Source organism: Nannospalax galili, unplaced genomic scaffold (genome assembly GCF_000622305.1).
Source record: "Nannospalax galili isolate Female #2095 unplaced genomic scaffold, S.galili_v1.0 scaffold262, whole genome shotgun sequence".
In the NCBI taxonomy this organism is placed as follows: domain Eukaryota; kingdom Metazoa; phylum Chordata; class Mammalia; order Rodentia; family Spalacidae; genus Nannospalax; species Nannospalax galili.
In genome coordinates this window covers 117,419-130,776 of record NW_008348083.1, presented here as the reverse complement: position 1 = coordinate 130,776, position 13,358 = coordinate 117,419, and the positions used below count along the sequence as shown (strand labels likewise).

Below are 13,358 nucleotides of genomic sequence, written 5' to 3'. Positions count from 1 at the left end.
CCCCAAGTCCCTCTTCCTTCACTTTTCTTTCCTCCTTTTTTTTTTTTTTTGAGACAGGGTCTCCCTGCAGCCTTAGCTGGCCTGGAACTCACTATGTAGACCAGGCTGGCCTCCTCTGTGAGATTCACCTGCCTCTGCCTCCTAAGTGCTGAGATTAAAGGTGTGCATCACCATACCCAGCCTTGAGTCTCTCTTGGAACCTTCTCCTCACCTGAAGGTAAGTGAGACTCCATCCTCCCACTGGTACCCTTGAATTTTTCGGAGATGGCGAACGGCCCTCAGACCCAGCCAATAACCACGGCTACGTGTGTGTCGAGTCAGAAAGCCCTGGAAGGGAGGGGAGATGCCAGGTCAGTTGGCCCTGTCCCACTTCCTGGGCCACAGCAGCGTGGGTGAATACTGCTTTTACTCCTCCAAGTCCCAGCTGTGCACCTGCTCATCCAGGCCCCCGACAATCACCAAGTGGGCGCTGTGGCCTGCGCAGTGGCTCTGTGCTGCCTCCCATGTGGCCTGTGACTCAGAGAAATAGTAACAAGAGCCTTGGAAAGGAAGCCACGATGCAGGGCATTGCTCGCAAGAGCCTGTGGGGTGGTGAGGGTCAGAGAGGTGGATTGTTATGAAATTGGGTCAGGGGAGTACAAGGGAGAGTTTTGGATCCCTGACCCTGGGCAGGAGCAAGAGAAACCAAAGTCTGGAGGATGGGCCTTGGTGGATTGGGGAAGGCTTGAAACCTCTGGGCAGGGTGCACTTGCCCACCCTCTATGTTTCCTCTCTAGCTCACTGTTCTGGTGCTTGACAGCATCTAGTGCTCGGAACAGCTCATTGCGGACATCCTCTCGATCTCTGCCTGCTTCAGCCAAGCCTTGGGTCACTATAGAGTAAAATGATGGATTTTAATAGCTGGGATTAAGATTGGGACTTAGGTCTAGGTCAAGCTCTATGTCCCGTTGTTGGTGTTAGAATCAAGAATTACTTTAGGCTGAGTGTCGTGGTGCAGGTCTGTAATCTCAGGTACTTGGTAGACTGAGGCAGAGGAGGAGTACAAGTTCAAGGCTAGCCTGAGATACAAAAAGAGTTCAAGGCCAGCCTGAGCAATTTAGTGAGACTCTGTCTCAGAATAAAATGTAAAACGAGTTCTGGGGATAAAGCTTGGTGGTAGAGCACCTGCCTAGAACCCCCAGTTAGGGGATAGGGAGGTGGCTTGGCAATAGAGTGCCTCCTTAGATCCCCCCAACCAGTGAGGAACTGTGAGGAACTGTGGATATGACTAAGTGGTATCCCCTAGCTCCTGCCTAGTATTCCTCGGTGAGGGAGCATGGCTCAGTAGTATAGCTCCTGCCTAAAATCTCCCATTAGGGGCTAGGGGCATGGCTCTGTGGTAAAACTCCTGTCTAGGATTCCCCAGCAAAGTCCTGAGGGTGTTGCTTCATGGTTTAGCTGCCTAGTATCTTCCAGTGAGGGGACATAGCTCAGTGGTGTAGTCCCTGCTTATATTCCCCATTAGGGGCTGGAGATGTGGCTCAGTGGTAGAGCTTCTGCCTACAATCCTACAGCGAGGGACTGGGAGTGTGACTCAGTGGTAAAGCCCCTGCCAAGAACCCCCCAGTGAGGGTCTGGGGGTGGCTCGGGGTAGAGCACCTTCCTAGAATCTCCCAGTGAGAGGCTGGGGATGCAGCTCAGTGGTGGAGCTCCTGCCTAGAATCCCACAGTGAGGGGCTAGGGGTGTGACTCAGTGGTAGAGCCCCTGCCAAGAACCACTTCCAGTGAGGGTCTGGGGGTATCTTAGTGGTAGAGCACCTTCCTAGCATGTGTGAAACCCCAGGGTTCAGTCCTCAGTAGTGAAAGATAAAATGACACCAGTGATGAGAGGGCCATGGATTGTACTAATGAAGAAGGTCCAGATGTGGGTGTGGTTAGGAGTTGTAGTGAAGGTCAGGGATCAGGGCCAGGACGGAGGCAGGATGGGATCACAATGGTGACCAGGACTCCAGGGGGTCGTCGTTAGATCCTGCACTCACCATGCTCCCGCAGTTCCTTAAGTGTGCTCTCCTGCTCCATCAGTTTTGCCTGCGTCTCTTTAAGCTCCGTGAGTGTGGTTTGCAGCTGCGCTTTGGTCTCTGAGCCTAGGAAAGGCACAGAGGGGTGGGGCAGAGCTTCTGAGGACAGCCAGCCCCGCCCCAACTTGTCCCTCCCAACCCATCTCCCCCAGTTCCCAATCTCGCAGCCCTCAAGCCTCCTCCAAGCCCATTTCTCACAGCAGCTCTTGCAGGCTCCAACTTCCTCCTTCAAGGCACCCAGCAGCACCTTCTGCTCCGACACTGCAATGACCGCCCACCCCCGCCACACACGCCGGGCCATTAGCGGGACTCAGGGGACACCCGGTCTCCAGAGTCAGCACCCGTTCACTCCCCACCCAGTCTCAGAATCACACCAGTCTCTCCTCCCACCGCCAGGGGGCGCTGGCGCTACAGCTCTTCACTCACCGTTAGTTTTCAGCAGGCTGTGGTAATGGCGCAGTGTCCTGCGTTCTGTGGAGCCTGCAGAGAGAAGCTCCTATGGGTGCAGCACCAGGGAGCTGGAAACCCTTCCCTTGCCCAGGACCCGTGTCTTGGTACCGACTGAGGCACAGGTCAGGCATACAGGGCACACACATGTATAATGCATACACACAGCTGGAAGACAGACACATCCTGTTGACATTCAGACTGGGGTGACGGACCAAGGCCCTAGCTGGTGGTGCACCATGGAGCAGGTAGGTTTGCACCTTCCAGGCAGTTTACAATCTGTCCTCATCAAAAGATCACTCACAGAGGCTGGAGAGATGGCTCAGAGGTTAAGAGGATGGACTGCTCTGGCAGAGCACCCACCTAGGGCAGCTCACAACCACCTGTACCTCCAACTTCAGGGGATCCAGCTTCTTCTGGCATAGGTATGCACCTGCACTCATGGACACACACACACACACACACACACACACACAGACAAATAAAAAGATCACTCACCCTTGGACAACAGGGCGCTCAGAATGAGAGCCCACAGCACTGTGACCACCAGGACAGCCAGGGCCAGAAAGAAAAGCCTTTGTTTGCAGGACTCCCAGCGTCCCCAGTGCCCTAGCAGAACACAGATAGGTTCCTGAGGCCCCCAGGACTGAAGTCCACACAGGCTAAATAGTTTCCCAACTAAATGACTCAAGTGACAGACTTAGAATTATGCCAGTCTAATTGGGTCTATGACTGGAGTGACAGCCCTTCTCCCCAGCAAGGCTTACCTGGGTTGGTGGGGGGGAACCTCAGACACACCATTTCCCAATCCAGGGCCCTGGGGAGTGCTCACCCATCCACTATCCACTCTACCTCTAAGTCTCAGACACCCCCATACCTAGGAGTGCTGGTTTCACTGTTCTGCACTTTTTGCCTACATCTTAGCATCTCCGGCATCCTCTCTCTTGTCTCTTCTTCTCTCCCCCAGTCAAAACCCAGACACTAGAACGTAGGGACACAAGTAGACCCATGAGGCGTTCCCGTTGCCTGTACCTCCAGTGACCTCCTTCGTGGCACTGCCCAACTTGCTGTATCCATTAGCATCCATGGTGGTGCTTGAACCCAGCCTTGATGAGAGATATAAATGTAGGCACCTCACTGGAGCCCCATCCCAACTCCTTTCCTTCCTCTCCATTTCCTGTGCCTCAATTCCTGCTGGCAGGGACCCATGACCAATCACAGTACTGGGCAGGGCTGGAGCTGATGCTGGGTGCAGCCACCTCTGTGGCTTGATCATTGCAGCTGTATTGCTAGGTGCTGGGGTCTTCTCTTCAGAGCTTGGTCTCCATTTCTCTTTTAAATATTTGTGTGGATATGTGGATGTTCACGTGTGGGTGCACATGCATGTGTATGCATGTGCATGTGGAGGCTAGAGGAAAGCCTCTGTGGTTACTCAGGCACCCGCTCACCTTTAAAACTTTTTCTTCCTTTAGGTTTTTAAAAACTATTTTTATATGTTTGAATGTTTTGCCTGCATGTAAGTGAATCACCTGTGTGCAAACTGGTGGAGACCTGATAAGGGCATTGGATCCCCTGGAACTGGAGTTATAATTGGTTGTTAGCTGCCATGTGGGTGCTGGGAACAGAATTCAGGTTCTCTGAAAGAGCAGCTGGTGCTCTTAAATGCTAAGTTATTTCTCCAGTCCTCATTCTTTTGGTTTTTTTGGGACAGGGTGGTAATATGCAGTTCTGGTCAGTCTGAAACTTTCTATGTAGAGCAGGCCATCCTTCAACTCGCAGAGAGCTGACTGCCTCTGTCTCCTGGGTATTGGGTACTGGGATTAAAGGTGTGTGCTACCACACATGGACCACCTTTAAAACTTTTTCATTTTTGGTCTTTTGAGATATGCTGCCTGGCACCACATGTTAATATTTCCAAGGTGTGATTAGGGATAGACAGACCTCATGTTAAATTCATCATGAATGGGAGAGGGGTCCATTAGGCTCTGCTCCTTTCTGAGGGACTATTGGCAATAAATGATTTCTGGAAAGAGTGTCATTTTCTTTGGAGGTGTAGCCACTGGTAAATTGCCCATGCTCCTGTAAGTAACCCCTCACCTATGCACCTATAAGTAACTGGTATTAGTTATAGAAATGTTGTGATAAAACACCATGACCAAGGCAACTTATAGAAGGAAGAGTTTAATTGGCTTATGGTTCCAGAGGGTAAGAGTCCATCATGGCAGGGAGGCATGGTGGCAGGAGGCAGCCAGAGGGGAAAGCTGAGTGCTCATGTCTTCCAGCATATAGGAAACAGAGAGAAACTAGAAATGGGACTCTGCTATGAATGCTCCAAGCCCATCCAAGTGTGCTTCCTTCAGCAAGGTCACACCTCCTAAACCTCCACAAACAATGCCACCGACTGGGGTCAAGTATTCCAATACCTGGAGCCTATGGGGAACAGTCTCGTTCAAACCACCACACAATGTTAATTGAACTCAGTAGGCCACATAGAGAAAGAAAACGTGAAAAGCAGGAGGGGGATTGTTGGGAAGGTGGGCTCCAGCAAGAGGGAGAAGGATTGCAGAGGGGAACGGGGTCGGGTGGGGGTAGTGGGGGTGGAAATGACTAAAATTCATTATATAAATGTACAAAACTGAGAAAAAAGTAAGTTAAGGGGCTGAAGAGAGAGTATATAGTGCTCTTGCAGAGGACCTGTTTTCAGTTCCCAACACTCATATCAAGCAGCTCACAACTGCCTTTAACTAACTCCAGGAGGATCTGATGCCTCTGACCTCCAAGGGCACCTGCAATTCATGTGCACACACGCTTTAAAAAAATCTAAAAGATAATTTATTTATTTTCATTTTATGTGTATGACTGTTCTGATAGTGTACCATGTCATACTATGCCAAAGGGGGCCAGAAGAGGACATTGGATCACCTAGAACCAGAGTTACAGAGAGTTGTTAGCTGTCATGTGGTGTTGGGAAGCAAACCTGGGTCCTCATAAGAGCAGCTAGTGCTCTTAACCACTTAGCCATCTCTCCAGCCCCTGACATTTTTTTAAAAATAAAAGACAACCTTTACACAACAGGGTATACTAGTACATGCCTTTAATCCCAGCACCAGGGAGGCAGAGGCCGGTGGATCTCTGTGAGTTGGAGGCCAGCCTAAGCTACATAATGAGCTCAGACCAGCCTGGGCTACAGGGAAACCCTGTTTCATAAAGGATGAAGCTACTGTTTTCAGGGAAATGGATGCCACTGCAGACTCTGAACTCAAGTGTAGTAAGGCAGTTTCAAAAAGACAACTATCAAATGTTGTCTCTCATTTGTGGTTCCTGGATTTTATCTAGATACATAACATCACTTGTGTATATATGACATGAAAGCAGAACTGAAACTATCAAGAGGAAGAAATAGGACCAAGGAAACAGGGAGGGCAAGAGGTGGGAGGGTGGAAGGCACATGTCCAACATGCACTCTGTACTTGTGGGAAATTGCCCTTAGAGAACACAATACCATATACTATGAACATTTAAAAATTAAAAACAAAAACACAACAGGGGCCGGAGAGCTGGCTTAGAGGTTAAGTGCACTGACTGCTCTTATAGAGGACGTGGGTTTGGGTCCCAGCACCCACTGGTGGCTAACAACTGTCTGTAACTCTAGTTCCAGGGATCCACCGCCCTCTCCTGGCCTCCAAAGGCATTGCATGCATGGGTACACTTACATACAGGCAGGCAAAACACACACACACACACACACACACACACACACACACACACTAACTCCTCTTGTGGTCATCCACCTCCTCTGGCTCTTACAATCTTTCTGCCTGCTCTTCTGCAGTGATCCCTGAGCCTTGGGAGGCAGATGCTTGATATAGATATTCTGTTTGGGGATAAGCAGTCCTCAAACTTATTCTCTGTCCATTGGCCAATTGTGGATTTCTGTGTTAATCACCATCTGCTGCACAAGGAAGCTTCTCTGGTGAGAGCTGAGAGATGCATTGATCTATGGGCATGACAATAAGTCATTTGGAGTCAGTTTAATACAGTATCTATTCAGCAGAAGTAGAAGAGGTTCAGATGGGGGAGGGATCTAAAAGCAATAAAAATATATTGTATAAAATTTGAAAAAATTCAATAAAAACTAATCAAAAATATAGAAAGAAAAGAAAAGAAAAAAAACAGAGTTGGGGGGTGGTAGTCAGCTTTTGGAATCCCAGTGCTCAGAGAGGCTGAGGTTGAAAGATCACAAGTTCAAGGCTAGTCTGGGCTACATAGTGAGTTTCCAAGGCAGCCTAAATTATACATCGTGAGACCCAAAACTAAACCAAAGTGAGAAGGACATGAAACTCAAAGGGACATTGCTAGGGATGGGGGAAAGAAAATGGGAAAATGGGAATCAGGAGGGCTGGGGAGGTAGCTCAGCCAGTAAAGTGCTCACTGTGCAAATGTGAGGACCTGAGCTCCATCTCTAGCACCTATGTAAGAAGAAAGAAAGAAAGAAAGAAAGAAAGAAAGAAAAAAGAAAGCCAGGTATGGGGCCTGCCATATGACTCAGTAGGTAAAGGAACTTGTTGCAAAAGTTGAGGACTTGAATTTGATTCCTGGAACCCATGTGATGGAGGGAGAGAACTGATTTCCACAAATTGTCCTGTGATCTCCACCTGCATGCTGCGGCATGCATGCATCCACACTGACAGACAAAGCTAGGTGTTCTTATAATCCTAGTGCTGAGGGGTGGTGTCAGGTGGCCCCCTGGGGCTTACTAGCCAGCTTTTCTAATCTATTTGGTGAGTTTCAGGCCAAAAAGAGACCCTGCCTCAAAAAGAAAGATCTGGACTGGAGAGATGGTTCAGTGGTTAAAAGCACTGGCTGCCCTTGCAGAAGACCCAGGTTTGGTTCCTAGCACACACACATCAGCTAACACCCATTAGTAACTGCAGTTCCAGGGTATCCAATACCCTCTTCTGGCCTCTGCAGGGTTTGCCCACATGTGGTACTCTTATATACATACAGGCAAACACTCATACACAGCAAATAAAAATAAATACATAAATTTTTTTAAATGAGAAAAAAAAAAGAGACTGGAGAGATGGCTCAGTGATTAAGAGCACTGATTGCTCTTGCAGAGGACCTGGATTTGATTCCCAGCACGCACATGGTAGATAACAATCATCTGTAACTCCAGCTCCAGGGGACTTGACACCCTCTTTTGACCACTGAGGGCATTGCACGACATGGGTGCATTTACACACATGCAAGAAATTCACTAATACACATAAAATAAAAAATAATAAAAATTAAAAAAGAAAGATCCATGTATAATACTATAAAGATGCTCAAAAACCCATGCCCAGCTGGGTACAGTGGCACATACCTTTATTCTCAGCACTCAAGAGGTAAAGGCAGGCAGATCCCTGTGAGATTCAGGCCAGCCTGGTCTACATAGTAAATTCCAAGCCAGCTGGGGCTACAGGGAGACCCTGTCTCAAACAAAACAAAACCAAAAAAATGTTTCAAACAAAATTACAACAAAAAAACCCATGTCTGAGGTGTTTTAGGCTGGGATCGGGGGTTGTAACCTACCATTGCTGCTTAGATAGATTAACGTAACAGCAAGACAACTTTTAATTATCTATTAATTTAAGAAGGCTACTCTTAACCTTAATCAGAGAAGCCCATCTTTGCAGTGGATGGAGGCGAATGCAGAGACTCGTGACTGCCCAAGATGCTGAGAACAAGTCATGGCTGTGTGCTTGGTCCTAAACAAGATAGCCACACCATCCCTTTAAGTCTCAGAGAGCGAGGGGAAGAGGTGGCAGAAAGACTGTAAGAGCCAGATGATAGGGAGAAGGGTTGTGAAATTCTGTCTTATTTTGTTTTATTATGTGTATGAGTGTACTGCCTGCATGTGCACCCTATTGTGAAATGCCTGTGGAGGTCAGAGGAGGGCATTGGATCCCCTAGAACTGGAGTTATGGACACTTGTTAGCAGCCATGTGGGTACTGGGAACTGAATGTGGGTCCTCTGAGAGAACAGCCAGTGCTCTTAACTGCTGTGCCATCACTCTAGGGCCTCTGTCTTCTTTTAAAAATTTTATTTATTTAATGTATATGAGTATTTGCCTGCATGTGAGTGTACCATGTCTGTGCAGTGCCCCAAGAGGCTGGAAGAGGGCATCAGATCCCTTGGACTGGAGTTATGAATGATTATTAACTGCCCTGTGGGTGCTGGGAAGTGAACCCCTGTCCTCTGTAGGAGCACCTAGTGCTCATAACTGCTGAGCCAGCTCTCCAATCCTGAAATGCCATCTTCTAAGGCTGACATGACTGTAGCAATCATGAACTCAAAGCAGCTGTGCCTACTGGCACTGGACCTAGAAAGGTTGGCCTGCTCAATAGTCAGCTATGGAGAGGGAAGGGGCTCACAGGAACCTACCATTTACTGGTGATCTATTGGCAACTAACGGATTCTGGTGTGTGGGGGGGGCATAGTACCTAGATGTGTGCCCACTGCTGAGCCCACCAGGCTTCAATGGATAGTTCCAAACTCATGACCACAGAGACTAGTTAAATTCTGTAGGACACGAAAACCAAACAGAAAGTCATGAATATGGGGAAGAGATTTGTAAGGAAGAAGTGAGCCTGGCAGGGATAGGAGGGAAATAAGAGAGTGAGGGAGAGAGTAACCATACATACATGTAGGAAATTGTTAACTGAATTTAGTAATACAACAAATGAAAAATGGGACTTGAAAGATGGTCCAGCAGTTGAGTGCTTGCTGCTCTTGCAGAGAACTGGAGGGTGCCCAGCTCACAACCACCTGTAACTCCAGCTCTAGGGGCTCAGACTCCCTCTTCTGGCCTCTGCAGGCATTGCACTCATGTGCATATACCCATCCACAGTCACACCCAAATTTTTTTTAATGCAAAACAAGCTTTATTTCTCTACAACTGTCTTCTTTTGGCCACCTTTCCTGTGGTGATAAAAAATCAAATGTTGCTCAGTTTAACTGTTTTCTGCGTCCAGTTTAAGTTGATTTGGGATTATTGTTTTTTTCCATCAAATATATTTCTTTAATTTTTATTGAACTTTTGTATATTTCATACAACAGTTCTTAATCAAATTTAGACCCCATCCGTGTACCCCCCCCACCATGGACTTCATGCATTCCACCATACATGTTACATCCTATTCAGTCAAACAAAAAAGAAAGGTGTTAGAGAAATGACACCCAAAGCTGTCCTCTGGCCTCCACATGCATGTGTGCACACATACCTGCACACATATGTGCACCCCCACACAAATACACATGCATAATATTAACTCTGTCAGTCTATGAGCATGAGAGATTTTCCCATCTCTTCTAGTGTCTTCAATTTCTGTTTCCAGTCTCTTTTTTTCTTTTCTTTTTTTTTTGGTCTTTTTGATACAGGGTCTTCTTGTAGCTGCAGCTAGCTTTAAACTTGCTATGTAGACCAGGCTGGCCTTGAACTCCCAGAGATCCTCCTGTCTCTGTCTCCCGAGTGCTGGGATCAGAGGCATGAGCCACCATACCTGATTGTTTTCAATCTCTTAAGTTTTCATTGTAGAGGTCTTTTACCTCATTGCTTAGGTTTATTGCTACACATTATATTTTTGTGAAGCAATTGTGAACAAGACCTTCTCTCTTTCTTAGCAAAATCATTATTTGCATATAGAAAAGGTACTGATTTTTAAAAGATTCGTTTCTATTTTTGTGTATGTGTCTGTGTTCTGTGCATGGTTGCAGGTACCCACAGAGGCCAGAAGAGGGTGTTGGATCCCCTGGAACTGGAGTTACAGGTGGTTGTGAGTTACCCGACATGAGTTCTGGGAACTAAACTTGGGTCCTCTGGAACAGCAACAAGCACTCTTCACTGCTGAGTTATCTCTCCAGGTCCAGGTCCCAGACTCTTGATAAATGGAGCTCCTTGGTTCCTCAGAACTTTAAAAGCTTGGATGTAGCATAGATGGTAGAATGCTTACCAAGCATGCTTGAAGGCCTGGGTTTGACCTCCAGCATGGCATAAAGTAGATGTGGTGGTGCAGACCTTTAATCCCAGCATTAGGGAGGTAGAGACAGGAAGATCAGAAGTTCAAGGTTACCATCAACTCTTTCGTGAATTTGAGGCCAGCCAGGGCTACATGAGATTCCATCTCATAAATACAAAGAAAAGAACCCTCACCACAAGAAAAGCAAAAAGGAACAAACATCCCAACCCCTTTGTTATAGTGCTGGGATTAAAGGTATGTGCCACCATGCCCAGCTACAATAGTTTTAATTTTCAACTTGATGCCATATAGAATCACCTGGGAAGGGAATCTCATTGAAGCACTGTTTAGATCAGATTGGCCTGTGGGCATATGTCCCAGTTAGCTTTAACTGTCAACTTGACAGCCTAGAGTCACCTGAGAAGGGAGTCTCAACTGAAATATTTCCCAGATCAGATTTGCCTGTGGGCATGTCTGTGGGGGATTATCCCAACTATTAATAATGTAGGAGAGCCCAGTCCATTTTGGACAACACCATTCCATAGGCAGATGGTCCTGGGTTGTATCAGGAAGCTAGCTGAGGGGCTGGAGAGATGGTTAAGAGCACTGGTCCTAGCTCTGCCTCCTGAATGCTGGGATCAAAGGCATGCACTACCACACCCAGCTAAAGATGTATGATCCCTTGGAACTGGAGTTAACAACGGGTATTAGCTGCTGTTTGGATACTGGATACCGGGAACTGAACTCAGGTCCCCTGGAAGAGCAGCAAGAGCTCTTAACCGCTGAGCTATCTCTCTAGTCCCATGGGATTGGCTTGATTGCATTAACTAATATGGGAAGATCCACTTCCTTGTGGGTGGCAGCATTCCCTCAGTTTGGGTCCTGGACTCTGTAAGAGGTGAAAGGTGAGCTGGACGGCGAGCATGCCTTCTTTTCTCTTTGCTCTTGTCTGTGGATGTGATGTGATCAGCTGTTTTAAGTTCTTGCTGTCTTGACCACAGTCTTGATGGACTGTAACTTGGAATGGTGAACGAAAACAAACCCTTTCCTAAGTTGCTTTTGTCAGGGTATTTTATCACAGCAACAGGAAACAGAGCCAGGGCACCCTCTAACAGCAGAACTACTGTATGATCCATTTATCCAGTTGTATTACTCCTGGGTGTATATTTGAAGGATTCTACGTCATCATATCACACAGCTATATGCACATCTATATTTGTTACAGTCCTAGGTACAAAAGACAAGTTATGAAACTGCTTAGATGTCCATCAACAGGTGCACAGATAAAGAAAATATGGTGCATATACCTGATGGAGCATTCAGTCATGAAGAAGAATGAAAAAATGCCATGTACAGAGAATGAACGGAACTAGAGATCACTGTGTTACACAAAATAAACCAGAAAAAGACAGATATCACATTTTTTCTCATACGTGGAATCTGAATTTTGAAATAAAAACTGATATGAAAGTAGAGATGTACTATGTCGGGGGAGGAAGTGGTTCACATGGAGAGGGAGCGAGAGAATTAATTATTGCATCAAAACTGACAGTTCTTTGTTTTCTGGAATCTGTAAAAAAATACTTCTGCAAATTAGAATAGCCACAGACATTAGTAGAAAAAGGCCAAGGGTATGAAGAAACAGTTCATAGGAGAAACCTGAAGACTGAATGTGTGTGGCCAGGTGTGGTGGCACATGCCTGCAATCCCAGTACTTTGGAGACTGATGTAGGAGAATCACAAATTCAAGGCCAGCCTAGATCAGACAGCACAACCCTGTGTCACAAAACAAACAAACATAAAATAGAACACTGAACATGATTTTAAGGAAGGTTTAAATTAATTAGGAATTGAAGCACAAGGGACAAAATAACAAATGGTTAAAAAAATGTGGACAGGGACTGGAAAGATATCTCAGTGGTTCAGTATGCTTGCTGCTCTTGCAGAGGACCTCACTTTAGTTCTCAGTACCCACTTTGGATAGCTTGTAACTGACTGTAACTCCAGCTCCAGGGGATCCAATGCCCTCTTCTGGCCTCTGTGAGCACCTGCACACATGTGATGTCTACACACATATACAAAGTTAAAAATAAAAAAATTAATTTTTTTTAAAAAGGTAGATTGAGGCCAGGCATGGTGGCGTACACCTTTAATCCCAGCACTTGGGAGGCAGAGGCAGGTGGATCTTTATGAGTTTGAGGCCAGCTTGGTCTACATAGTGAGTTCCAGGACAGCTGGGGCTACAGGGAGACCCTGTCTCAAAAAGACACATGCACACAAAAAGGTAGATTGGGCTGGAAAGATAACTCAGTTAAGTGCTCTTACTGCTCTTACAGAGGATCTGAATTCCATTCTCAGCACTCATATAAGATGGCTCACAACCATGTGTAACTCCAGCTCTGGGGGATCTCATGCCTCTGGACTCCATGGATACTGCAGTCATCTGCACACACACACACACACACACACGTACACATATATACATATATAAAATACATATATTATTTTTGGTCTTTTTGAGACAGGGTCTCCCTGTAGCCCCAGCTGTCCTGGAACTCACTATGTAGACTAGGCTGGCCTTGAACTCACAGAGATCCACCTGTCTCTACCTCCCAAGTGCTGGGATTAAAGGCGTGCATCACCATGCCTGGGTAGACATACATATTTTTAAAGGTGGATAGTCCAGGCTTCTTGTATAGTCCAGGCTTGCTTTGAATTCCTAGCTCAGCCTTTCAAATTCTGGAATTATAGGTATGCATCATTACACGTAGGTCAAAGGGTAGATCATTTTAAGTGTTGGTGAGGATGTAAAAAGATAGGGATCCTTGTTTGCCACTGGTAGGAATGTAA

The 13,358-nt window shown here is 46.7% G+C and overlaps 1 protein-coding gene across 2 annotated transcripts in view; it reads right to left on the bottom strand.

Annotated features, from left to right (window-relative positions):
• Clec4g (C-type lectin domain family 4 member G) overlaps positions 1-3,638 on the bottom strand; it is a 4,862-nt gene extending 1,224 nt beyond the window's left edge. Inside the window, exons 1-8 of one of the 2 annotated variants that reach the window (XM_008844527.3) lie at positions 3,537-3,638; positions 3,003-3,113; positions 2,484-2,537; positions 2,256-2,318; positions 2,019-2,123; positions 782-871; positions 433-581; positions 212-327 (exon numbers count right to left, since the gene is read on the bottom strand). In XM_008844527.3, the coding sequence (XP_008842749.1) occupies positions 212-327; positions 433-581; positions 782-871; positions 2,019-2,123; positions 2,256-2,318; positions 2,484-2,537; positions 3,003-3,113; positions 3,537-3,591 (743 nt within the window). In that variant the 5' untranslated portion in view covers positions 3,592-3,638. The remainder of the gene's footprint in view (positions 1-211; positions 328-432; positions 582-781; positions 872-2,018; positions 2,124-2,255; positions 2,319-2,483; positions 2,538-3,002; positions 3,114-3,536) is intronic. The other variant, XM_029569046.1, reaches the window with a different exon arrangement.
• Between the last annotated feature and the right edge of the window lie 9,720 nt (positions 3,639-13,358).